Source organism: Mercenaria mercenaria, chromosome 9 (genome assembly GCF_021730395.1).
Source record: "Mercenaria mercenaria strain notata chromosome 9, MADL_Memer_1, whole genome shotgun sequence".
In the NCBI taxonomy this organism is placed as follows: domain Eukaryota; kingdom Metazoa; phylum Mollusca; class Bivalvia; order Venerida; family Veneridae; genus Mercenaria; species Mercenaria mercenaria.
Window position 1 is genome coordinate 23,083,747 of NC_069369.1, and position 27,046 is coordinate 23,110,792.

A 27,046-nucleotide genomic window follows, 5' to 3' on the forward strand; every position below is an offset into this window, starting at 1 on the left:
CAATCAAATATCTTGGACGAATATTACACTTGAACTTTAAAGATAGCAAACTTTAACATTGTTAGATATTATTTATAGTAATATTACAGTGAAAGGTTTCATAACATTATCAAGTTAATATTGTAATACCAGTTGGATCAAATGATAACCTCATCAAGACGATGTGCAGAACTTATGAGTCAGCCATGCTGGCTCAATGTCAAGGTCAAAACTTAGAGGCAAAGGTTTGAGCCTTCCATTTTGTGTCCACTCTGTATCTCCTTAACCCCTTGAGGGATTTTCATGAAACTTGGGTCAAATGGTCACCTCATCAAGAACTCATGAGTCAGTCATGTCAACTCAAGGTCAAGGTCACAACTCAAAGTCAAAGGTTTGAGCTATGTATCTCCTAAACCCCTTGAAGGATTTTCATTAAACTTGGGACAAATGATCACCTCATCAAGATGATTTGCAGAATTTATGAGTCAGTCATGTCAGTTCAAGGTCAAGGTCACAGCTCAAGGTCAAAGGTTTACCCTTTCACTATCAATAACAGTGGCGGGGGATTCGGCTGTCTTTCAGACTGCCTTGTTTTCAATAGAGATAATGAAATTAGAATGTAACTTCAGATTCAAAATAACCAGATACGTTACCGATAATTTTCATATGAAAAGTATATTGTGTTTTGTGAATGCATAGGTGACGCAGTTAACATAAGATATTCATTCAAGAGATGCAATAAATGTTTTAGAGACGTAGAGTGAAGAAAAACTATACTTCTTGTTTTTACATGCAATTATGGATTTGTTTCAACAAAATAACAACTACCGATTTTATAGCTATTTTATGAGAATTCTCTTAACCCTACATTACGCCAACAAACAAAACATGAGTTTCTAATAACAATTTTCTGTTTCTTATCCGCTACTAAGTACATGCTTTAAACTTATTTGATGTTGCAGGCATACAAAATAGACGTTGAATAAAACGACTTTTCAATGACTTACTTAAATATTGGAGTGTAACACATCTGAGAGTTTCACAGAAAATATAGTTGATTTTTTTTACTGGTACTAAGAACTAAGAAACCATGAATTGGTAAACTTAGTCAAGACATGAGATGAATAGAAATGTTGTTTGTTACACATGTAAGGTCAAAATATATTTTACTCATGAACACCATATCTTACATTTTAACTCGTGACTATACCACTAGTGAAAGTATTGTTGTTCACTCATGAAAGATGTCTCAGTCTTACATTGAAACAAATAAATATCGTCACTATAAACCCAACTTCTAGAAAATTAAATTTAGCAATCGAAACACTGCCAGTATAGCTATTTGCAGCCAATATTAACATTCCAATGCAATATGTAAAGTTGATTTAAACCGTGTCAGATACGTTACTAAATACCTGATTCTCTGATGAGTGCACCAAGATTGTATGAATTTATATAACTGAATATAAACTGTGATAGTAATGCTATAAAGTATATCTATACTTAAGACTGCCGCATTTGTATGCAATTTTGCCAAGCATACATATGTTTTTGACAACACAGGAAATGACATCAGACGACCTTCAGCTTTTTCCGGAAGTAATGAAAATGAAAGTAAACAGGCTTAACCTGAAAACGAAAGTCGCATTTGCATTCTTCTAGAGTCAGGGGCCACTTGCAGCGGTCACCCCCGCCTAAATATAGGCGCGTGGACTTCTCTTTTATTTTTATTTTTGCTAATGGTGGGTCAATTTACAGCAATTTCTAAGATTTGAAAATACCGGGGCTTTTTAGCACGACATGTAAGCTTTTCATTTACGAAAACAAATTGAACTCAGAATAAACACAAATCCCACAGGGGTCCTTAACGGAACGAGGGTGTATGGAGATTTTTGGATTTCGTCAAATCGTTCAAAAGGTCCTTTTTGATGTTTTCTGAAAGTGTCCTATTAGGTGAGGGTGGGACAATAAGGTCTACCTTCCAACCCGCCCCCTAGACTTTTTTCATAGACACCAAATTGTTCGGAAGGACCAACTCTTTCAAAATAAAAAATGTTCTCATGAAAAAAATCTTTTGAACTAGACATGATTTCACTGCTCCATGGCAAAACAATAAAAAAAATTGAAAACAATAAAAAGAGTATTATCTATTATTATTATTATTAATGAATATTACTCGGTATTCTACCTAAAGGACTATATTATATTAATAAAGTTGAGTCTGGTAAATGGTTTATCTTCCAGGTTCTGCATAGACTGAATAGCTTAGTACAAAATCCTGTTCAGAATCTACAACAAATTATTGATGATTGCAAAACTGGTCCTCTTGATCCCGAAGCAGAAAAAGAAATAGAAAAACAAATAGAGACGATGCAAAAAATGGAGGAAAAATTAGAAGTTGAAATGCAAAATATAAAGAAAGGTTTTGCCGACGTAACGAAAGATGTCAACATTGTATCGAAAGATGTTCACAAACTAGATGAAGATGTTAAATCAACTAACAAAAGGGTGGATGAGCTGGAAAAGCATAAGGAATCAGAAGGTAAAATGTTTATTTTATTCTGTTTTCTAACTAAGGGACATATAGTCAACGTAAGACTTACTTTAGCAAATTGAAAAGGAAACAACTTATATATATAGTTTTAAACTTGGTTAATGATAGGGTCTAATTTAATGCGGAAAGTCAATAGTTGGGTCTGAAGTTGATTGTCGGGCAACGAAGTAGTGGGTCTTTTGCACCCAACTACTTTTTTTACCATTTCTCCAACGGTCTAGCGGGGTTACCCCTATGAAACTAACCTAATGTGATAGGAACCGATAAGTGGGTCTCTTTTATTATAACTGATTGGTGGGTCAAAATGTTATATAGAAATTTTATAGGGGTCCTTTAATTAACTAAATATGAGTATATATATATAAGAAACTAGGGGCTTTAATGCCAACTTCGCAATTATGAAAAGACAGTGTAAATGAAATAAACCCCTACCACGAATGACTTTAACATTATTAAAAAAAACTTACAAGAGCATATGAAGTGAAACATACAAATAGGATCAATCTAAGGTATAGTAACACCAATGTACTAAAGAACTTGTCCGAAATAAGACCACTAAGAGACTTACTTTTAAGGGCAAGATGCAAGACGTTGTTGTTGTTGTTTTTGTTTTTCTTTCTTTCTTTTATACAAAGGCAATTACTTACAAACGGAAGTCATTTATTTAACTTAAGTGAGTATAAGTATTCATTTAATATTTTTTCAATTCGAATCAGATTATTCAAAAGAAGAAACCTGTGAGATTTCAACAAGGCAAATAAAGGCATAAGTACTTATTCAAGGCTATAAATTTGGTGAAACTAATAAAGTGATGGATTTTTTCGAAGCTTTCCATTGATGAATATGACTAAGATTATAATGAAATCTGAATAAGTTTCGTAAAGAATGCTATTAGTTTGATGTAGAGTTGATAATGCAAATGATTATACACACGCTATCAAAAATGCATTCATAGTGAAAATTACATCCTCCCTATCTGAACAAGGGACACGTGTTTGAGATGAAATATCCTAATGTTTCAAGAAATGATAAGCGCTCTTACTTTCACGCTTCAAGACATTTGTGTTGGTCTCGTTTCACATCAAGTCAACCACACAGACTCCGCCACCAACAACAAATGGATGTTTTTAACATTCCTGGTCATGAAGATGTATTTTAAGTCAGATAATTTATTCTAAATAAAGTTACATACGATTGTATATATAAAATTAGTGACACACATACATATTTTAAACTGCAGTTATTTTTTCTTCTGTTGAAGGTACATTCCGGATTAAGATACCCGCTTCCAAAAATATAATGTTAGGATGGACCGAGGGTTAAAAGCTAAATAAGAAAGGCAATAAAAGTTTACTATCTTTATTTTTACACCCAACCTGGTGTCAAAGTATGTCACGATTTATTTATACAACAATTCTATGAATAACACTATTCATGGACAAATACCTGTATTTTCGGTGTATTATTCTTGTTATATATATTATCATGTTGTATTTTATCCTTTTCTATCATCAATTATTATCTGTCTTCTGGATCCATACAACTGACGACCATTTGCAATTCGGACTATTTATATGAATGTTATTGTTTACATTGTGATGTCATCCAAAATCAGGTTTTCTCGTAAAAACTGGTTCGCCCTCCAGAATTCTGGGAAACAAAATAGCGGACATTCATAACTTCTTTGCAGGAGCAACTTTAACCAACTAATAAAAGAGAATACATTAATGATTCGAATAGTAATTATGGATATAACTTCATAAGAAGGTTCATTTCTTAATGCTATTATCAACACGGTTACAAAATAATATCACTGGGAAGGATTCTTTTTGATAGAAAAGGCATTACATAAAGTAGATGGGAACAGCACATCAATAACTACATTTCACATATACGTGAATTAGTTGTTTTTAGAAAGTAGAGAAAAATATAAACATATATACTATATGTCGTTTGCATTGTACGTTGTTATTTCTGACGAAGACATAAAAGTCGAAACTATAGTCTGTCCCACCTCATTATGAACCTCCGATAATTTATTTATACTGTATGTAAAATTGTCAAAAATGGCAACGTTAATACCGGGAGGTTAATATCTCTAGGCACCTTTTTCATTTTTTTTTTTGAAAAACAAGAGGGCAATGAAGGCCCTGTATCGCTCACCTGACCTAGGAATCATCAAGATTAACATTCTGACCAAGTTTCATTAAGATATGGTCATAAATGTGGCCTCTAGAGTGTTAACTAGCTTTTCCTTAGATTTGACCTGGTGACCTAGTTTTTAACCCTACATGACCCAGATGATTCAAACAGGACCTTGAGATCATCAAGGTTAAAATTCTGACTAAGTTTCATGAAGATACAATTATAAATGTGGCCTCTAGAGTGTTAACAAGCTTTACCTTTGCTTTGACCTGGTGACCTTGTTTTTGACCCCAGACAACCCAATATCAAACTCGTCAGTTTCATTAAGATTGGGCCAAAATTGTGACCTCTAGAGTGTTAACAAGCTTTTCCTTTGATTTAACCTAGTGACCTAGTTTTTGATTCCACGTGATTCAGATTTGAACTAGACCTATAGATCATCAATATTAATATTCTGACCAAATTTAATTAAGATATGGTCATAAATGTGGCCTCTAGGGTGTTAACTAGCTTTTCCTTTGATTTGACCTGGTGACCTAGTTTTTGACCCTACATAACTTAGATTCAAATTGGACCTTTAGATCATCAAGATTAACATTCTATCCAAATTTCAATGAAGATACAGTCATAAATGTGGCCTCTACAGTGTTAACAAGCTTTTTCTTTGATTTGACCTGGTGACCTTGTTTTTGACCCCAAATAAACCAATATCACACTCGTCCAAGATTTTATTGAGGGGTAACATTCTGACCAAGTTTCATTAAGATTGGGCCAAAATTGTGACCTCTAGAGTGTTAACAAGCTTTTCCTTTGATTTGACCTGGTGACCTAGTTTAACTAGCTTTTCCTTTAATTTGACCTGGTGACCTAGTTTTTGAATCTACATGACCCAGATTCAAACATGACTTGAGATAATCAAGATTAACATTCGACTAAGTTTCATGCAGATAAAGTCATAAATGTGGCCTCTAGAGTGTTAACAAGCTTTTCCTTTGATTTGACCTGGTGACCTAGTTTAACTAGCTTTTCCTTTAATTTGACCTGGTGACCTAGTTTTTGACCCTACATGACCCAGATTCAAACATGACTTGAGATAATCAAGACTAACATTCGACTAAGTTTCATGAAGATAAAGTCATAAATGTGGCCTCTAGAGTGTTAACAAGCTTTTCCTTCGATTTGATCTGGTGACCTAGTTTTTGACCCCAGATGACCCAATATCAAACTCGTCCAAGATTTTATTGAGGGTAACATTCTGACCAAGTTTCATTAAAATTGGGCCAAAATTGACCTCTAGAATATTAACTAGCTTTTCCTTTGATATGACCCGGTGATCTAGTTTTTGACCCCACATGACCCAGATTCGAACTTGACCAGATTAACATTCTGACTAAGTTTCATGAAGATACAGTCATAAAAACACGAGAGAGGGATTTACGCTTCCCTATCCTCTCTCTTAAGGGTGGTTCGGGGGTTCTCCCTCGAGAAAATTTTAAGATTTGGGATGCCAGTAAGTGCGTTTTTCTTGCATATTGAAAGCATTTTCTGTTAAGATATTCAGTCAATTTTATGATATTTTTTAAGAATAACTTTCCAACATTTGGCCAATTTTAGCATATCGCTATCATTGTTGATGTATTAATTATAGTTGATATGTATGTCGGCATTATTTAAGATAAATAATCATATCTGAAAGTAATAATCAGAAGAAATTAGCTTTCGGTAAGTTTTGTTTAAAGCGGCATGCCTCCAGATCGTTGTATGTTGTGTAAAGAAACATTTAGCTTCAAGCAAATAGAATATGGAAGTCCGCTGATGACCTCTGTATCTCCACTACGGAAAACAGTCTTGAGCGTTAGAACGATCGGTTATTAGCCTGATTAGTAGATCGGGTTACAATATATCACGTACTTGTATGACACTGTCCTGTAATACCGAACTTTTATTCCAGGAACTCCAAAAGCAGAAGGAGATGAGGCGCCATTTCTTTTTCAAAGAATATATAGACGGTTTAAATACAAGAAACGAAAGAAAGGTAATATAACAGCTTTTTTGGCTTTGTCCGACCATTTTGTATTGTCAAAGCTTACGTTCTTTACGAATATTCCAAAGTTTCTATAATCTCAATTTTTAAACATTACTAACAAACTCAGGTATACTAAAGATCTAGATTTAAAAGCAACATGCCTCCAGATCGTTCGACAACAAAAAAAAATTTTTTTTAGATTTCTTGAAATAAATGCTATATTTCTTAAGAAGGCTTTAAAACTTAATTACTGACAAACTTTATGTTACGGAAACACATGAGTTTACTACTTTTTACGATGAAAATCGAAAAGCGTTTGTCACGCTTTTACTCCATGTAAACTGTCTCGATTATAAATATCTATATTTTGAAGTCATTATTCGCTACTAATCCCCAATGATAACGTGATTCCCGCCGAAACGCGAGGACGAGTCTAATTCATGATAACTGATGTAATAACAATTCTTAATGCTTCAACATTACTTGACAAGCAAATATTAGTATTTCTTTCATTTTAAATATCCACTGTGTATATGGCAACATAGGTCAGTTGGGTAAAATGCAGACAACAACTGGATATAAGCGAATCGTTTTATGGGTTCGGATCCTCATTTTTTCCAGATTTTTTTTTTGTTTTTCCTATTTTCGTTTTCATTTTTCCTTCCGTATTTTTGTTTGTTTCTTTGATGGTTTGTATTTGTATATAACAATAGTATGTTCATTATTTGTATGGCTTAAGTGTATGCATTTAATTAATATCATCTTTGATATACATGTGTATAATAAACTGCCATATCGCAGTAGATACCTCTCTGTCATGTTGTCACAGAGCTCATGAAGGAATCTTAATTTTTATGCAAAAATGAAATAAAAATTAAATGTCGATGCTGAGTTTCGAACCCACAAGGCATAGATTTGTTGAACATGGACAGTATGCTTTACCACTGAGCTAATTCGTAATTGATACAAAATCTAGAAATATTTAGGTTGTAACATGTTAGAAAAATGTTGAATTCCCTATGTTCCATTTTAATCTATTTATAGTCATGTTTGTAAATATCAAGTTATCGTTGGGGCATAGTACTTCAGCTATAGCGCTTTTGGTTACAACGACGGAAAAATGCTTTTATTGCCGCGGCGGTCTGGGGCTCGATTCCCGACGCAGTCATCCTTTTTTCTTGATTTGAAACTTTTAAAATATTTTAGAAACAAAAATTCATATTCTAATGTTCATAATATGACCAAACTTCAATTTGAAAGAATTTTTTTTAGTCAAATCTGGAGGCATGCTGCTTTAAGCTGCACCCTAAAGACAAATATAACGGGAATGTAAACTGTATGTTTGAATAAGATATTGCTTGTTATTAAAAGCACATTTTGGCGTGCTTTTCTTAACATTAGTTGCTCACAAAGCAATACTGGTAAAATGAACGTTGCACAAGACATTTGTGATGATTGCAAGAAAGATAGGAAGCGAACTAGATTTTTTGTCTATGAAACATTAATTTTTTATGTATGCTTCTGAGTTCTGGTTGTAGTGCCTACAATAAGACATAATTGGTCTCAGACATGGTCTGTACAGCTTCTCGAGCACTACGTTATCGATGTGAGCTATTGTGTATTATGTCGTACTCCAGTCCGATTTGATGCTTTTTTTCAATGACTTACATGTACAACATTACCACTGACGGAAACCGTTAGATGGAAGTTGATAAAAATTTGCATGAATGTTTCTTGGATGGCCCTGTAGTTAAACCATTGTCTGGGGAGTAGCTATATTAGTATGTTTTTTGTTGTTGTTTTTTTTTTTGTCATAATTATGGCTCTAGGATTAAAAGATAAGTCATTAAACTCAATTAACTCCATGTGCCGGACCCCTGTGGTTTGCTCCCCCCGTAGGTTGGGTTTGCCGGTAGAGGCCGCCAAGGTGTTGGTACCGCTACCTTGGTGAAGTAGCTTTAGTTGACCCTGTGGGCGGTGCCCCAGTCTGGAGTATCCAGGGTATTGTTTTTTTGCCATAGGCACAGATTGTGATAAATGAGGTAGGCGTGTAGTGGGCGTTGCACCCACCAATTGATTTGCCAGTGCTCCAGACTGCACATTACCAATGGCCCCCGGGGAACCTGGGTATGTACTAGGTTGAATAAACTGGGGTTGGCAAGCCCCAATGCCCTCCAATGTAAAGGCGGGGCATCCTGGCCAACGGTAGCTTAACGTAGCCCTTGAGGATTGGACCCTTTAGCCCCATAAGCTCTGTGAGTATTGTTCCCTAGTTCCCCAAACCTAGGTGGACACTAAGTTTTACGATTGAAGCGCTCTATCTTGACAAGCGGACGTTGAGCACTCACCTCCCTTGGCGTGCCGCAAAGAGCGTTCATATTTGTTTGTTCCCCGGCTGAGAGTGTAGCCCTAGGTACGACGGTAGAATCTTGTAAGCTTTGGTCTTTGACCGTAGGTAGTGTCTTCACCACTATCCAAGGGCTCTAACCTTTCCACTTCCCCTTCAATATCATATTCCTCGTCTTCTCAATCAATTGGACCCTCCAAACCATAATTTTCCGTGAACAGTATCCTTTTCATAATTTCCTCCCTAATTCTGATATTAGGCAATTCCTTGAATGTCTTATAGTTATGTTGCCAAATGCAATTCTATACCAGACGATTGTTTTGTCCATTCCCGGGACAGACCCGGGATTACTGACCTCATGTAGAATAATTCGGTAAAATTTATAAAGATAGGGTCGGGGATGTCCTGGTTATTATTTTCAGGATCAATACTGAATACAACAGAAATGTCCTACTTCTGTATACAATATGCCAGAAAGATAAATACAAAACTTCATGTACAATAAACTTGCCCAAGAGTGTAGCTGCGCAATGTGTTTGCGCAGTATGTCTGCGCAAGGGCAAACGGATGTAGCAAGGCCTTTCTGGTTTCCGCCGGAAGCATGAGATTACAGGTGCACAGCGGTTTCACTGCGCAGAATTACTCTAATTAAAATAGGCCGAAATATTAATCTAGAATACATTCAAAGTCCTCAATAACCTGCCCTTTCAAATTCTCAAACCCGAAATTACCTCCCGGTACGCTATATGATTATAGCCGATTATTCCCTGGTACACTAAGGCCCAGGGGTATTAACCTACGAGTGGTCAAAACTCGCAGACACGGCAATTCTTTGAGAATTTGGCACTTTCGGATAATGACGGACTTTGGTGAGTTTCAAAATGTCTCCCATATTGGATTATGTCCAATTTGATAAAATTGTTAGTAGGTCCCATCATTTGGAATCCTCTGACTTTATCGCTGTTTTGCCTATGAGATATCTCAGTTCTGAGGGATGAGGTATCTTGTATTTTTGTTAAATTAAATGTCTTGAATGTCACAATTAGACAATTGAGTGTTTATAGAAGATGTAGTTGAAGGCATTTTTAAATCAACAGTCATGGTGATCAATAACTCAACTTTATTTGCATCATATTGTTACAAATAACATAGTGATAACAACAGAGGTATCCAAATAGAAGGACCTACTTACTTTAATAGAGTATGAAAGGGAGATAACTGACCACATTCTCCCATTAGCGGCGATGTTTTTCAAGCTGCTAACCCCCTACTCCCATCCCAAAACCTTTAGACTTGACGGACGTAGGCCCGTAAACCACTCTGACACCAATGTAGTGATTATTGTCACACAGGAGCCGAATTACTAGGTTACAATGTTGCCTGTTCAGCTTAACAGACAACAAGGATAAACAGTACATACATAAAAACCACTACTTACGACCGATATTCTCGAGGCTGGAGTAAATCGATGCAGGAAAATACAAAGGTACAATATAGATGCTGGAACTCGACTTCCGCTGATTGGCTTGAATTATCGCGTGCCCCTTCAGTGTCGTTACATCTGCAGGTCTGCGACCCCTACGAGCGCTTATCACAGGCCACTATTCACTACACTAGAGAATCCCGATATACGCGTGTAGTTATCCAGTAACGTATGCACTGTTGTGGTACACCAATTACGGCGTATCCATTGGCTGTTACCGGGGTGTCCCTCTGATGTCATGAGCCGGTGCGAAAACACGTCGACCATTCGTCCACAAAACTTTCGCCCAAAAGTCACACTCGCCACCAATTTGTCACCCTTTTTATAACATGTATCTTACGAGATAACGTGTGTTCTCTTCTGGGGTTTCTGGGGACACACAGACAGCAAATGTAAACATTTACAAAGAAACAATGATTTCAAGTTTTCCGTTCAAAATCTATTATGGCTGTGCGCATCTATTTCATAACAATTTAATAATTCCAACGAAATGAATCAAATGATGAATGAGAAAATGAGGAATGATCATATTTCAACACAACATGTAAATAGTTTACCTGAAAGACACACGCAGACAACAAATGTAATAATTTACAATAAGACAACGATTTCGAGTTTTCACTTCAAAATCTATTCTGGCTGTTGGCATATTTGACGGAAATAGGCGGTGATGTCAATACATTCAAATTGAGGCCCGTTGCCTTGATCACATGTTAGTTAATGATATCAGAAAATGACATTTATGTGGATGTAAAGTGAATATGAAATTGAATTATAGGAATTATATGTAGGAAAAATTGAAAAATGCTTGATAGTAATTCATATAGTATATATACAGACAAATGACCTTGCGACAGTACCAATCTTTACCAACTGTGACTTTAACACCTTTAGAAAGTAGCATAATTTATAGTGGGTTGTGAATGGTGAATGACTTTTAAATCTTCCTGGATTTTCTGAAAGTGGGTTTTTTATGAAAGGATAACCTCTTATGAGAAAGAAAAGTATCATCCTCAAATTTTCATGTCTTTTTATGGCGGCGATCTTGAAAAACAAAATGGCCGCCATTTTTTGCTTTAAATACCTTCTAAATGTTTAAGAAGAAGGGTTTAAATGCATATGTATGCACAATAATCTTATTTTTAATGATACTTCTAAGCTCAGACACAATGTCAAAATTTTTTATCAACTTTATATGTCATTTTAGCCATTTTTTATTTCAAAATGGCCGCCATTTGCTTCAAAAGACCCTTATTTTTCCATTATTTTTCGAACATTGCATTTTGAATAAACAAAGGATTAGTTTTTGCTAATTGTATAGTGGCAAATGTATGGTTTGTGGTATAGTGAAGATTTTTAAAACTGTGTGACAATAGTTTTACATCCCTATGTAACTGCTGTAATTTACACTGCAGGCATCTATGTTGCACAAATATAAGCTTTTGTTTTAAAATAAAGTTTATAGTCCACTGTCATTTGTAATCCTGCTCGAAAGTAGTTGAAAAATATAGCCACATATACCAAATTATTCATTTGTCTAATTGTCTAGGACAAAAACAATACGTGTGTATGTCTTCTGGGAACCGCGAGTGGAACCGGAAATGACGTCATCAATATTGCAACCGATTACGAAAATAATACTGCTGAATAATGTCTGCAAAAATCAGTAAAATTGCTTAAAACATCGGATATTATGTCATTAAACAAGCCAATGGGACATTACACGTGTTTATATTTACACTTTTTCAGAAAAATTGTACTTAATTTATTTTAACTGTTTAATTTGTACCCCACCCACTTACTTTACAATGCACTTTTACACGTCGCTTCTACCTTTTATAATAATTATTTTCGACTGTTCTTATGGTGTTGAATTTGAAAGATGACTATTTCCGAAAGTTACAAAAAATATAACATACATGAAATAAGAACCTAGAAGGAAAGGAATTTGAGGAAAATGCATAACAAATCAATGTAGGCACAAGCAGCTGTCTATGCTCTAACTATAAGATTGTTTGCAAATTACATGCACAGTTTGCAATTTTGTCTTGATCAGATTTAAGCGTGCTCAATACAATTATGCCAGTAGAAGTTTGACAGATTTTTTTTAACTTAGTGCAAGTGTAAATTCCTGATAGTCTTCTGAATTACACACACTTTCTGGTTAATTATATTTATTCAAACTTGACATCAACACTGAGAGTGTTTTACTTTATTCATCTTCAACCCACGATAACAAAGCTATCTACACACAGTATTTTTTAATACCCATGTATTCAAAACGTGGGGTCTTTGCAATTACGTTCAGCTAATTGTAGAAGGAAGGACATCAGGGGCAGGTGGTAATGTTGTCATAACTGGAGCAAAGCAATAATTTCATTTTCATACTTTCTTCTCTGCAACTGAAAGTATTTCTCAACAGATCTGATATGTGATACACTCTAATTCATGGTAAAGCAACGTTCCAACAAAACAGCCTCTTTAAACCGTAACACTGCACCAATGCATATAGAGTTTAGAACATGATAAATACCTTAACGAAATAAAGCATATACACAGCAAGCTCAGAACGTAAAAATAAAGGTACGTAGTGCGGCAACGCCTTGGAACGGTCAGTTGCAAAACAACACTGGTGTGTTTAAAACAGTAGTTTGGCAAAAATGCAATTGAACACACTGTATCCCAACCATATTCCAATGTGATAGAACAGTATACATAACTTTAAGCCCCCCCCCACCCCCACCCGACTGCTAAATGTCTTGTTCATGCAAGGGAAACTAAAGGCCCGTTATGTGAAACACAAAAATGATGGGGTAAATAATTATATGAAAAACCTCTGGTCCTTTAGTATTATGGAGATCATTTGATATAATTATAATAGAATTCCGCTTAAGCTGGTGCAAGAGGGCGTGAGGGTATTTCATCTTTCTTAACCTCTCACGAACAAACTCATTCAAATCAAGTGTTCTATTACTTTGATTTGTTGAGTTCTATACTTTACATGGATCTTCTTAAAGCTTTTAACAAAAGATGTATGTTCTCCATGCCGTGGCAGAAAGAACACTATTAAAGGTCCAGCAAATCGGAAATATATCAAAGCAGCCCAGTACCAGATGGCTTTAAGAAGTACTTATTATGGAGTTCTGCACCTGTTTCGTTAGACACGATAAAAGATTAAAGTGTAGCATCCAGCTGACAAAGAACTGAACACCGAATATGCAATATACATCAGCTTAGGGAATTTTTGATGATGTTTTTGTAGAGAGATTTTTGCTTAAGAGAGGGCCGCTCTGAAGAGGTTGTACTGTATGCCCAAATAAGCGGGTCAGAACCACATATAATAAAACATTCGATCATTTTACCAAATGCATCTGGGAAAATATCCATTGAATTTGATAAATAATTACTGTTTTGATACACTTTGTAATAGAAGTGTTTTTAAATTGCTATTAAACTTTACAAAAACCACACACAAGACTCTGAATTACGATAGTGACATTTAGTAGAATATTCTCGCAGTTGATAATAGCGGTACTTCTACTAAAGAACATATTGATAACGTTCATTGAATTCTTGAAAGTCGCTTTTGCAAATATGTATTGACGATTATATAAAGGTAAAGGAAAATGTTTTAGTATTTAAAGTTAGATATAACCGACAGACAACATGACCTTCAAAGCTATTGTGCGACAAACCAGGTATTCAGTAACAGATACTTAACCGGGCTGATATATTTCAAAACATTGTAAGGGGAACATCCCCACTCCCCATCTAAATAGAGAAAAAACTTGAGTAAATCTGTGTTCTTTAATCAATTTTAAAGGAGATATGGAGATATGTCAATCGCAAGAGATGCAGTATTGTACTCTTAAAATTGTTAGTTCCATTTAATAACTGGACCTCCCAGGCAAAAAAATATCAACTATACGAGCAACAAGTGAGTGTCCGAATTTGAAAATATCATCGAGAATGCGTGAATCATTGTTGATATAATAGCCACACCTGACTGGGAATAACGTTTTCTAAATCATACAAAAACGTCTGCGACAAGCTAGGCAGAAATAGTTCTCAGGAATACCAATTACCTCTCGAAAAACTGCATTCCCTAACCGGACATCAATGTTGTTCAATAAGATGGAAAAGGTTTTAAAAACTGCCTCACAGGTTCACATGGAATAAATGCTTAGCAGTGTTATAAGCAGAAAAGGCTTAACTGATATTAAATGCACAAAATGTGCGTTTAATTAAAACAGTTCCTTTATCATTCATTAGATTATTTGGTAAATAGGTATAAAGAGTAGAGATCATATGAAAACGACTGAACAGCAAACCTTTAATTGTTTAATTTTAATTTTTCTGGGATTTTGTAAGATTTTATACTGACTATGAATGTTTTTGCTAGAATTTGCATATACTTTGTTGCAATATCTTTTCACGTGGGGTAAAATAACGTCGACATGAAGTTATATTGACTAAAAAAATAGTATTGGTACATGTTTTAGAGGTTAAATTAACTATGAAATGAGCTTAATGTGATTGTATATGCAATTAAGGAATCAAACATAATCTTGCTCATCAACTATGCGAACTTTGAAAATATAAACTTCAGGGATGTGATTAGTGACCAAATCCTGTTTTTTTAAGGACTCATTGTGTAGGTTTTAGTACTATAAAGTTCCTTATGTAAAACGTTAATTTATTGTAGGCGTCAAACGATCATGACATCATAGACCACCTATTATGCTGGACTAAAACAAAAGTAGAGAAAATTTCTGATGATTCCTTTCGGAGATGTCTTTAACTTAGGTTTACAGGCAATTATATATTAATTTATCAATTATAACAGGAGAATCGATTGACACAATGAAATAGTGTACGTTTTTCAGCTGTTTATGCATTAGAAACAGCATTCTCAGGATTGCACCATGTAACAAATTCTTTTTTTATTTATTTTGCGTTCTGACCACAGAGGCATTAACCTGATCTGACACACTCATACACATAAGAAGGGTATATGGATATATATATATATATATATATATATTATATATATATATTATATATATATATATATATATATATATATATATATATATATATATATATATATATATATATATATATAGTGATAGATAATCAGACTATTTCTATTTTAATCGAAGATAATGCACCATTAAACAGAAATTTGCTCACTTAATATCGTTATTTAGTCATTTCTGACATTTATGGATTTGTTTTCATTTTAAGCATAGTAAATTCAATCTTCTTTTTCATAAAAGTGTTTAGTGTTTTATCTGCTAGAATAAACATATAACTTTCACTAAATATATTAGTTTTACAAACATAATTTTCAAAAATGTTGTTACCTGTAACTATTCAGCAGTCATACATTTTTGCCTTTCTTATTTTCTCTTTAGCTGCCACATTTATGACGTCATTACTTTTTCCAGTCACGTGTCCGGAAAGAGACACATGGGAAACTACGATAATTCACTTCAATCTAGAATGGGGTATAGGTCTCAATATTTCTCAATATTTTTCTTACGGCGGCCAATATCCCCACAAATCGCCATGTACTAATACTTACTTTTGCTGATGTTCAGAAGACTTTGGTGGTGAAACAACTGATTTTCGCATTCAGGGGTCAGTTTGTTACCCCAACCCTTTTTGACTAAACTCGAGCCTGGTATCTGCTAGATATGACCATAACAGATAACATATCAAGAGCACAGTGTCTTACCTTTCATATGGTACTATTTGACAACTTCACTGACTAAAACTTACCAAGAAACAATTTGTATAACTTTCATATATGCCCATTTTAGCGAAATTTGGTCATACTTTTACATTCTCATTAATATTCATAAATATGCTAATTAGATACTTTACATAAAGTAACTAGAAATGAAAGGGCAATGGTTAAGAAACATTTTGATATTCTTTGGGTTCTAATATATCTAAAATTGAACAAAATATGATGACGCAATGGATTTTTGTGTTCAGGGGTCAATTTCTTACCCCACCCACTTTTGGTTGAACTCAAACCTGGTATCTGCTAGATATTTCCATAAACAGATAAAACTATCAAGAACACAGTCTCTTACTTATCATATGGTACCATTTGACTACTTTACTGACTAAAACTTGCCAAAAAAATAACTTGTATAACTTTAATATATGTCCATTTATTTGCAAAATTTTGTCATATTTTTTTATACTCATTAATATTCACAGATATGCAAATTAGTTAATTTACATAAAGTAACTGAAAAGGAAAGGACAATGCTTTAGGAACATTTTGATACTATTTGGGTTCTTGTTTACCTAAAATTGACCAAGATGCATAGTTCTTGTTGGTTACATCATTGAATTCCATGGCCGCCATTTTGAATTCTAGATGGCCGCCAAAATATTGACATGAAAATTTGAGGATGATACTTTTTTGAAATAGAAGGTTCATAAAACAAAATAACCCCAATTTCAAAAAATCCAGGAGGATTTAAAAGTAGACCCCTATTTTTAACCATTGAAAACCCACTATTAAGCAACTTCACAAACTTGATACGCATAACCTAGCCTAGAGGTTTTTGTTATAGAGTCATTACTTGCCCGAAAATGTGCAGTTGCATTTTGCAAAACTAGCTCTTTGCTCGTATACCTATTTTCAAGAGCTCTAAGAGATCTCGACTTCTTTATGATAGTTGAAATCTGAAAATAAAATAAAAGTAAGGGAAAATAGGGTAACGGAGCCACTTAAGAACTACGAAGCATGTTTCTTGCAAACAAATAGCAGCATTTCTCAAATATAGTTATTTCAGTTATTGGATACATGTTTATATCACATTTCCGGCAAAAGTACCCGAAACGCTATTTTGATGTTTTCGGAAAATTTGATGTGATGAATTGTCCAAAATGGCTCAGTTACCCAACATACTTATGGTAACTGAGCCACCTTTATTATATGTACTAAGACGAAGAATAATAAACTAATACATTCATTTGGACTTAAATATAATTTGTCGCAAGTCTTACAAACAGGCACGGCCAATGTGTGTGTTTCCGCGCATGCTCATATGTGCATTTTCTTATTTTGCGTAGGACCGCGTCATCTTCCTTAGGCATAATAATTATGGAATCATATCACAGAAGTGTTCCGTTTAGCCTACAATGCTATAATCATTCAAAGTGCATATATTTTGTTCAAAATAGTTATTAAATTTTGGTGATGATATCCCAGTGTGTGCCTTTGTCGTATTATATAAACTGTTCATATTTTAAGACTGCACTCAAATATCGTTCAATCCGTTTAAACGTTGTGTGCAAGTATGGTCAAAAGCAAACAAGGCAGTCTGAAAGACAGCTATTTTCCCCGCCGACATTATGGATAGTAAAAAGGTTGATGGTAATAGGTAGAAGCATTAAACATTTGAGGTGTGACCTTGACATTGAGCTGGTATTGGTGAATTTTAGGTTCTGCACTTGTCTTCATAAGCGGAATATTACGTCTAAGTCAAATGAAAATCCTTCATGGGGTTTAGGAGATACAGAGCGGACATAAAATGGAAGGCTCAAAACTTTGACCTTGAATTGTGCCCTTGACCTTGAGTCAATATAGCTGACTCATAAGTTCTGCACATTGTCCTGATGAAATGATCATTTTACCCAAGTTTCATGAAAATCCTTCAATGGGTTTAGGAGATACAGGACGGACACAAAATGGAAGGCTTAAACCTTTGACCTTGAGTTGTGACCTTAGCCCGACATGACAGACCCATAAGTTGTGCACATCGTCTTGATGTTGTGATCATTTGACACAAGTTTCATGAAAATCCTTTAAAGGGTTTAGGGGATACAGAGCGGAGACAAAATGTTACAGATGATCGGAAGGACGGAAGACGGAAGAATGGACGGAGAATATTCTTAACCCCGACCACTCGTGACGGGGCATCAATGAAAATTTACCCGCTGTCGCATTTTTATTGACAACAGGTAATTTAATGCTAACTTATTTCATTACAGATATCAGCATATTTAATATCCGTGTTGATATACAACTACTGTAGGTCCGTCATCTCAGATAGCGCCGACGGACGTTCAAATGATGATACCCAAAGTTGTATGGCTCAGTTACCCGACAGTGTTCGGGTAACTGAGCCATTTCTTAAAATATGTTAAGTAAATTGGCTAATCCATAATAAACTAGAAAATACTGTCGTATATGTCAACACTAACGCGCGTTTGTTCATTCTATAACAAATACACCCATTGCTCCATTTTATATGGCAAAACACCCATCAACCAAATTTGATATATTTGACGTAATTTTCATAATTCACACAAACATGCGTTAAAGTGTAACAATAGCGGGAAAGAGAAATTAGACCAAAACTAACAACTTTGACCTTGGTATGCCATCTCCCTAATTTTTATTAATATAAACGTTGTATTTTTCCATATGCACAACGGTTTTGTTTTAAAAGCCTCTGTAAACCTGTCTTAGTGCACCATTAATATTTGCAAGAATGTTCACAATGTTTCAAATTTCGGAGAAGATCCGCTTTTTCTGTACTGGATAAGAGTCCGGGTATACTATATAAAATGATCAGTTAAAGCTTATTTGCAATATGGAATTTTCACCCGCATCATTTGAAAAGAGTTTTTAACATTTCTTGCAAAACATTAACATTTGATTCTATCTTGAACACTCTAAATCGCAGATTTGTACAGCAGGTATATTCCACAATTCTAACATGAGGAAATTACCTGTACTTACCAGACTACATTCATTTATTTATTCCCGCTTTCAGAGATGATAATTCAAAATTTTAATTTACCCGCCTACAAAACTTTGTTTTCTTCTCAGAAGGTAAATGGCAACTTATGACATAGGGGGCGCTACCGTTATCGGAAAAATTCGGGTATAATCGGTAACTGGCTCAGTTGCTCGGGTGGCTCAGTTACCCGAATTTACATAATGCATGTATTTACAAGAAATTTCACATACCGACATGTGAATAGGTACTGCAGCTAATTATTGATTTATTTTTGGCTGACTCATGACCAACGCATTTTAAGCGTTTTGACCAACATAGCGTATTTTGCACGTGCAGGGCATGTGCACCAATATGCACGCGTTCATGAATATTTTTGGCATTACTGTCGAAAGTCCTACTAGAAAAACACATATCATCGTGAAATTTTGTTGAGTGTATACCTCGTAGCTTCCTACAGAAAATGGCGGACATGATTTGCAATGTGTCACGTCATACAACAGCGGAATGCAATATTAAATGGACTTTGAAATAAAACTGGTATGAGTTCTTCTGTTTTGATAATTACTCTCCAATATGGATGTTCAGTGCATGGAGGACAGGTTGTGAAAGCGCTTTTCACATTGCTGACCTAGATTCAGTCAGCCATGAAAAACCTGTCAAAATTATTTTATTTTGCTTTTGCTGCAGACATATTTCATATTAAAATAATTTTAGTTATATTGGAAATATGTCGTACATACTTACCTTTAAATGATCATATTCTTCTGAAAACTTGAGGAAGGCATAAAAAATAAACCGTGTTTACCGCTTTAGTCGTTTGTTTTCTTTTCAGTCGTTATGTGCAGTTCATCAGCTTGCGTTTGTATCAATTTAATAAAGGTAGTTTTTTCAATAAAATAACAATACTGCCCATATTTGTACTGATATACAAGACGTTGCGGTCCGGACAAGTTATGTCGACAGGAAAAGGCGTATTCTTAAATCCAAAGGTTTACCCAAACTTCGGTGTCATATGACAAAACTACGGCATTAACGGCAAAGTAAACATGGTTTGATGAACTAAAAATGTCACCCTTGAGAAATTTAACGATTTTTTCTGCTTTGCCAATTATCCCAATAAACGGCAAATTTATATTTTCAACGGCAGTCTCCCGTTGTAATTTCTTGTCCGTCGCCATTGGAGTTTGCTCTCTAAATTTGAAAGATTACGGGAAATTTCACGTGAATTTTATCGGGAGCGACTCCAAACTCATTTCGTTTAGATCTACATGCGAACTGTAATTTGTATTTAAAAAAACATCAATAATGATAAATTTAACAAAAAATGTTAATTGACTCACTTTTAACCTATCAAAGTTGTTCTTCCAAGTCGTCAGAAACTCTTTCCAATCCTCGATGAAGAAGTTGTAAACAAACATGCTCTTTCAAACATCGATGAAATTGAGGCAGATCCACCAATCGTACAATGCCCTTGAAACAATTTTTATTCAATTTAACATCATTTTCAAACGCATGGTTCAAAGATACCTTTTTTTGGCATCCTTACCGAAGTATTTCCTGTCCGCCACACTATTTCTTTTACACTGATCAGTTTTCAGTAAACAATATTTACCATATCGCGTCCTGGTTGTTTATTCAAGAGAATTCAAATTCTTTTCTCTGAAAGAAATTTGTGACGTGTGAGACAAATGACGTAAGAATGTTATGGCCATATGCAGATTTATACGAGTCGCACAAGGGTGTAAATACACAATCAGTCGACAGATAGAAAAAAGATAGAAATCTTGACGTAGGCCTAGCCACCCTAGAAGAATTGCCCAAACACCGTGTTTCTTTCTCAAAGGTCCAGGTCACAGTTGGAGATCAAAGGTCAAATTGAAGTTTGTCCGGAGCATTTCTATAGTCTATACTTAGTTACTGGGATAGCAATTTATGTCCAAGTTAGAGTTGCATTGTCTTCTTTCGCGTGTGTTCAAATGCTCCTGCTTGACTGAGTCTAGGACCGTTATATTTTCAAGGTCTAAATGTCAAGGTTGGATGAGCGACTAAGTTCCATCACGACTCTCTATGAAAAATATTGTCCATTCGTCACAAAATATTCTATTTGTAAATCATTTGATTATTATTAATAATATCTGTCATGGGTTTACGAATCGGATAGAAATATCCGTCCCGAGGGCACCTGCGCATTGGGCAGTAATGAGGCTTGCCGAATTACCGTCCATGCGCAGGTGGCCGAGGGACGGATATTTCCATCCGATTCGTAAACACATAACTGATATTTTTTCTTGCATATCGTATACATGTTAGCATTATATTCTGGCAGATTGTTTTTCTTGCATACCGTATTTTACAAATAACAGGTAGAAATACTTTCTTTGTAGCACTCTTTCTTATAGTAGAGTGCGGGAAATTAACGTCCGTAGGCAGAAGTGACGTCATGATGTTTTGCGTTACGCACAATAACAAAGTTTCACTTTAGTTTTAGCGTTTGTAGCGTAACGTTATGTTCTTGCGGTAAAGTAACGTATTTTGAATCGAGAAATATACTATAAGGATCGGAGAGGAACTATCGAGATACCTGCTTTTTTCGTATTTTTACATAAATAATATTTTATCAGTGCACTAGTTGTCATTAACAGCACGGGAGTCATTTGGCATGGGAGGTGCCAATGGGTTTTGCCAGCATTGGTAAAATCACCGGAAACGCCAGTCCGGTGTGCAAGAATAATACCGTTTTGCGTTGGATGTGTACTTATCCAACGCCTTTTGGTACTTCACTTTTGTAAACTCAAAAATTGCGTTATGTGTACCGCATTTTGGTAGCGACTACCAAAACTCGGGCGAATTTTGGTAGTGATTACTACCATTTTTAGGTGCAACATAACTTGTTTTTAACCAACCTTCCTTCAATCTTTTAATCTTCTTTTTATTTCTTATCTTGCGTATTTCTTGTCGGTTGACGCGCGTCAAGTCTAGGTCCGCAGCAGGGGTTTGACTAATTGGAAGATTGATAGAGAAGGCTGTGACTGAAAACAAATCTGGTGCGCCTGTGATATTTTACAGACTCCAGTATATACCGGATTCAAGCAATTTAAACGAAAAGTATCTTAAATATATATATATATATATATATATATATATATATATATATATATATATATATATATATTGTAACCATGGTGATATTAACCCTAACCTTTAATCAGTATATTATACATATTATATGCGTGCGGACATGCAAAAAAGCGTATTTGTGCCATGCGCTCCAAATTATAATCACTTCCGGGCATGTGCAGAACGGCTGCACCAGATCTGTAATGATCGAGAAACGTCGTCCAAAAAATCAAAGTCAGGCGCTCTGTGCACATGCCTGATGGACACTTTTTTAATTCGTAAGTATATCTCTTTCGGAATATATATCGTATGTTACCGTAGAGGGGTCGATCCCTATAAAGATCAATCTTGCTAACTTGAATGGTGGTCCAATTTTATTTCGATGGAAACAGGATATGTCAAGAACAAAGAGCTATAAAAATAATACTTCTTTGTCCAGAATAAGGGCAGATATCTTTTTCATACCAAAAAATAAAAATTTCTTGGAATAATAAGACGATAATCATCTTCGTGAAGGATGTAATTTACTTAATGATAGGGTAGAATTTTCGTTATAATTAATACCGCAGTGGCTATATATTCTATGAAGTTGAAACGTAAACAAACATACATTCCTTTGCTCCCTCCTCTCGCAGGTCATTATTACATAACATCCGCCTTTGGTAATACTCCAGGAACATAATCATTATACAGGAGGATGGATATCCCTATGCAAACGAAAGTTAATGCATGACATTTTCAGCTCGCTTCGCTCTCATGCCTTCATTAAGTATTATTTACAGGTTAGGAAGGGACCGGAGTAAAACATTCACGTTTAACGTTTCATATAAGACCCCATAAATCAACTTTAAAAGTTCACCACCAAAATCCCTGATCAGCCCATGATACTTGAGACGTTCCGCAAACATTAAGGGTTTTATGTCTTGAATTTAGACTTGACTTTGATATGCGAACTCTGAATGTTATTTTTGCACAGATTGTAATTTAACTTTACACAACTACATACATCACAGAAAAGTTTCAATAGTATATAAATTTCCTTGAAACACAGTGTTGGCAAATGGAACATTTGCTGTGCGTTAAGGTTATGTACATTAAGCTTTAATATTGAAAGCAACCTCCACAGGTCTTTTAGTATATTCAGCTGGTCGAAACGTTGTTCGTAGGTGTGACCCACGCCCATGATCTTATCGATTGACCTCGTTGTCCTCCATTTGAATGGACTGCGAACATTTTTAGAATGCATGATTTAAGACCTTTAAGTGTGAGTGGCAAAAAGTATGTGCGTGTTTAAGTAACACATACGTGATTAAAAAACATTCAGATGTCTTGTAACATTCAATGTATGATTAAGCGGCTTGAAAAACGTACGAAAGAGAGTTAATACATTTTGTCCTTGTGTCCTTGCCTCTATAGATTTTGACGATATTTTAAAATAAATTAGAGAACTACTTTTTCTTTCATAAGACGCTGGTTGCAGCTTTACTTAGTGTGTCAGTATAGTCCTAGATGAGAGAAAATAATATCAACAAAAGAATAACTAAAACGTCTATAAAAGAAAACGAACGTTATTTTGTCTTGTTTTTTCTTCTTTTTTTTGTTTCTTTTTAGTTTGTATGTTTTTTTTTTTTTGTTTTTTTTTTTTTAGGAAAATACAGGTTCTTGCTTGGGATAAACAGTGTCAATAAAACGTTGGCTGCTTCAGACTAAATAATAAAATATCAAACAACTTAAATATAACTTTTTGTTTTCTTGGTGGTTATGCTTTTGGTTTAAACTGGATTATTTTAGCTCGATCGTGATCAAAGCTTCAAGCTCATTTGAACCACTCTCGAGTCCGCATTCTGCAAAAACCAGGACTAGTATATCTACTGGTATCATATGAGAGCACTTTGTCCAGGTAATGAAACTTGATACACATAATCGACAAGAAGTAGATAAGCACATATTATCGGGAGGTATGTCGAATTGTGTTTTCTTCAGTTATGGCCCTTTTGGACTACAACATGTTACACTAATATCGCAACAATTTGTATTCAGCTCCTTCTACAGTTTCTATGCAACTAAAATGTAACTTGGTATATCGATACGTCATCAACATGAAGTGGACATATTTTTGGGACTTTCATATCTGATTTTTTTTCTGGAGTTAAAGTTTTTTGAACTTTGAAATATTACAATTGCATTAGAACCTTTAGACCAAACCAAATAGGTCCGTTTCCGGTCTACCTACATACCCTCTTTTTTTTACCCCTACCCTAAACTTTTTATCGGGGAATATTTTCCGCCTTTCGATTTTCAAAAAAATATTTCCGTTTCATTTTAAACCTTTCGCGTCGTTTCGCTGAAATACGCGATTCTGATTGGTTGGCAGTTATATCAAAAATGGACTTACCAGAAATAAAAACATCATATAAGAAAAACAATATATTCAGAAAAACAACACCGTCCGAAAATGCTTCCATGAAAATGTTAATCGAGCAAGTACGCATAGGTAGACATTTTAATCAATGAAATATACTAAAACATGGAAATGCACTATGACAGTTGTTTAGATCTTTTCCCAATATAATCTGCAATCAAAATAAACCAAAAATGTAACTGTCACATCATATTTCACTTGTTTCTGTTATATTTTATCAACAGCATGGAACTATATTTAGACCACTTCACATGTAACACTGCGTAGTCACTTCCGGTTTGGTATAATCAGTCTAACAGAACTTCTTTTACTTTTTTCATCCATAATAAAACTTTCAAGACTTTAGTGTCCGAGTATTTTAAGGGGACAGGGGAGGTGGTGCAAACTGTATTTTATTGGATAATCACATCATTGTCTCATTTCATGTGTTATATATTATCACAATAAGTCATAACATTTACGGGGCTGGTTTGTGAGCTTACCTGGATTCACGTAATACTTAAAATGTGCGCATGTGTTAGCACATAATAACTTATACGAGCGCACGCATGCAATAGTATAAAAACATCCGATTTGCTGATTAGTATTATACAACTAACTACCTCTTAAGTGGTAATTTTGGTTAAAATCATACAGGCAAGGAAAATGATAATTGGCACTCATCTTGAATCTATTGACCGAGACAAATTCAGATCAAATCAATTAAAAGTTATTTATTGTTGGAAAGAGTAGTATATGGATCTCTTTAACGCCATGACAGCGCATGCCTGAGAATGACGTCATACGCGGTGGCCATTTTGAATTTTATGTTTAGAATGACATCATCTTTTTATTTAAAGAATAACTTAATATTGTTATAAATAGAAACGATCGTTACAAATCTATTTTGGGACTGTCATACTGATATTGACTTTATGTTCTTTTAATAGAAAATATCTCCCAGAAATATACACAGCTGACTTGTATACTAAATTTAGGGCGTGGTCGTGCACTTTGATGGTCAGGTGGTCAGCCCTAGACGAGGAGATAACGTAAAGTGTAAAACAAAATATACAGTAAAATCAGATTAAATGGTACATTAATTATAATTAATTACACAGAGATTTAAACTTTACCATTACAGATACAACATACTTTGATAAGTAACAAAGTTTATGTAGGAAAACTTAATTTGGATACAATATGAATAAAAATAAGCGATAAATACCCGATTCCTCCTTGACATCCAGTGAAAAAATGACTCCAGTGAAAGTATACTCGTTCTAAATGCACATGCGTCAATCTATTTATGAATGAGATCATTGCCTATTTTTAGTTACAATAAAATGCGCACGCGTCAATCTATTTTTTAGAATAAAGTCATCTTAATTTTTAGTTTAGGACAAAAGATGAAAAGAATCCTTTGTCCAATTGAAATTTTATGGTCCTTTTGTATTGTGACCGAGAACTGAACTTTTTTGGACAAATAATAAAAAGAATCCTTTGTCCCATTGAGCTTGAAAGGCCTTTTGTATTGTGACCGAGAGCTGAACTTTTTCGGACAAAAGAATAAAAGAATCCTTTGTTCAGTTGAAATTCAATGGTCGTTTATAGCGCCTTATAAAGAGATTTGTGAACCCAGTTACTGTTTAAATTATTTCTATGCCATTTTTTTCACTGTTGCGTTAACTATACATCAAAATGGTCAGAAAGATATTAGTATTATGAAACAGCTACATGTTTCGTGCTAACATAATGACCAGAGAGAAGTTTAACTCTAGAACCGTTTTTAAATCCGATTTTTAAACTTTTTCTTAAACTGTATTTCGCTCTTGTGATGCGCACCGCTTGAAAGGTCTCGTCACGCCGATTCCAAATATATTTAAATGTGTTATGTATGATATATAAGTACTCACCAAAGAAATAAGCTCAATATCCCGTATTAATTAGTAAGTCCAATTAGCTGATTTTAGTCTTTTGTACATAAAATTAAAAGAGAAATAGGTCACTTTTTAAATATACAAATTGTAACAGTTTATGTCATAAAAGTTTAACATTTCATTAAATAAATGAGAAATAAATTTCCTAATTTTTGTAGTTTGTCTCTTTAATAGCAGAACAGGCCATTTAATTTAGATTAATGAGAAACTGACAATGATACTGAAAAACAGTGGCAGAGAAATAAATCAAAACAGTAACGAGGTTCACAAATCTCTTTAT

The 27,046-nt window shown here is 34.7% G+C and overlaps 1 protein-coding gene across 1 annotated transcript in view; it reads left to right on the forward strand.

Annotated features, from left to right (window-relative positions):
* Positions 1 to 2,228: 2,228 nt before the first annotated feature.
* LOC123557057 (uncharacterized) overlaps positions 2,229 to 27,046 on the forward strand; it is a 35,441-nt gene continuing 10,623 nt past the window's right edge. Inside the window, exons 1-2 of the mRNA XM_053551018.1 lie at positions 2,229 to 2,521; positions 6,630 to 6,713. Of these exons, the coding sequence (XP_053406993.1) occupies positions 2,350 to 2,521; positions 6,630 to 6,713 (256 nt within the window). The 5' untranslated portion in view covers positions 2,229 to 2,349. The remainder of the gene's footprint in view (positions 2,522 to 6,629; positions 6,714 to 27,046) is intronic.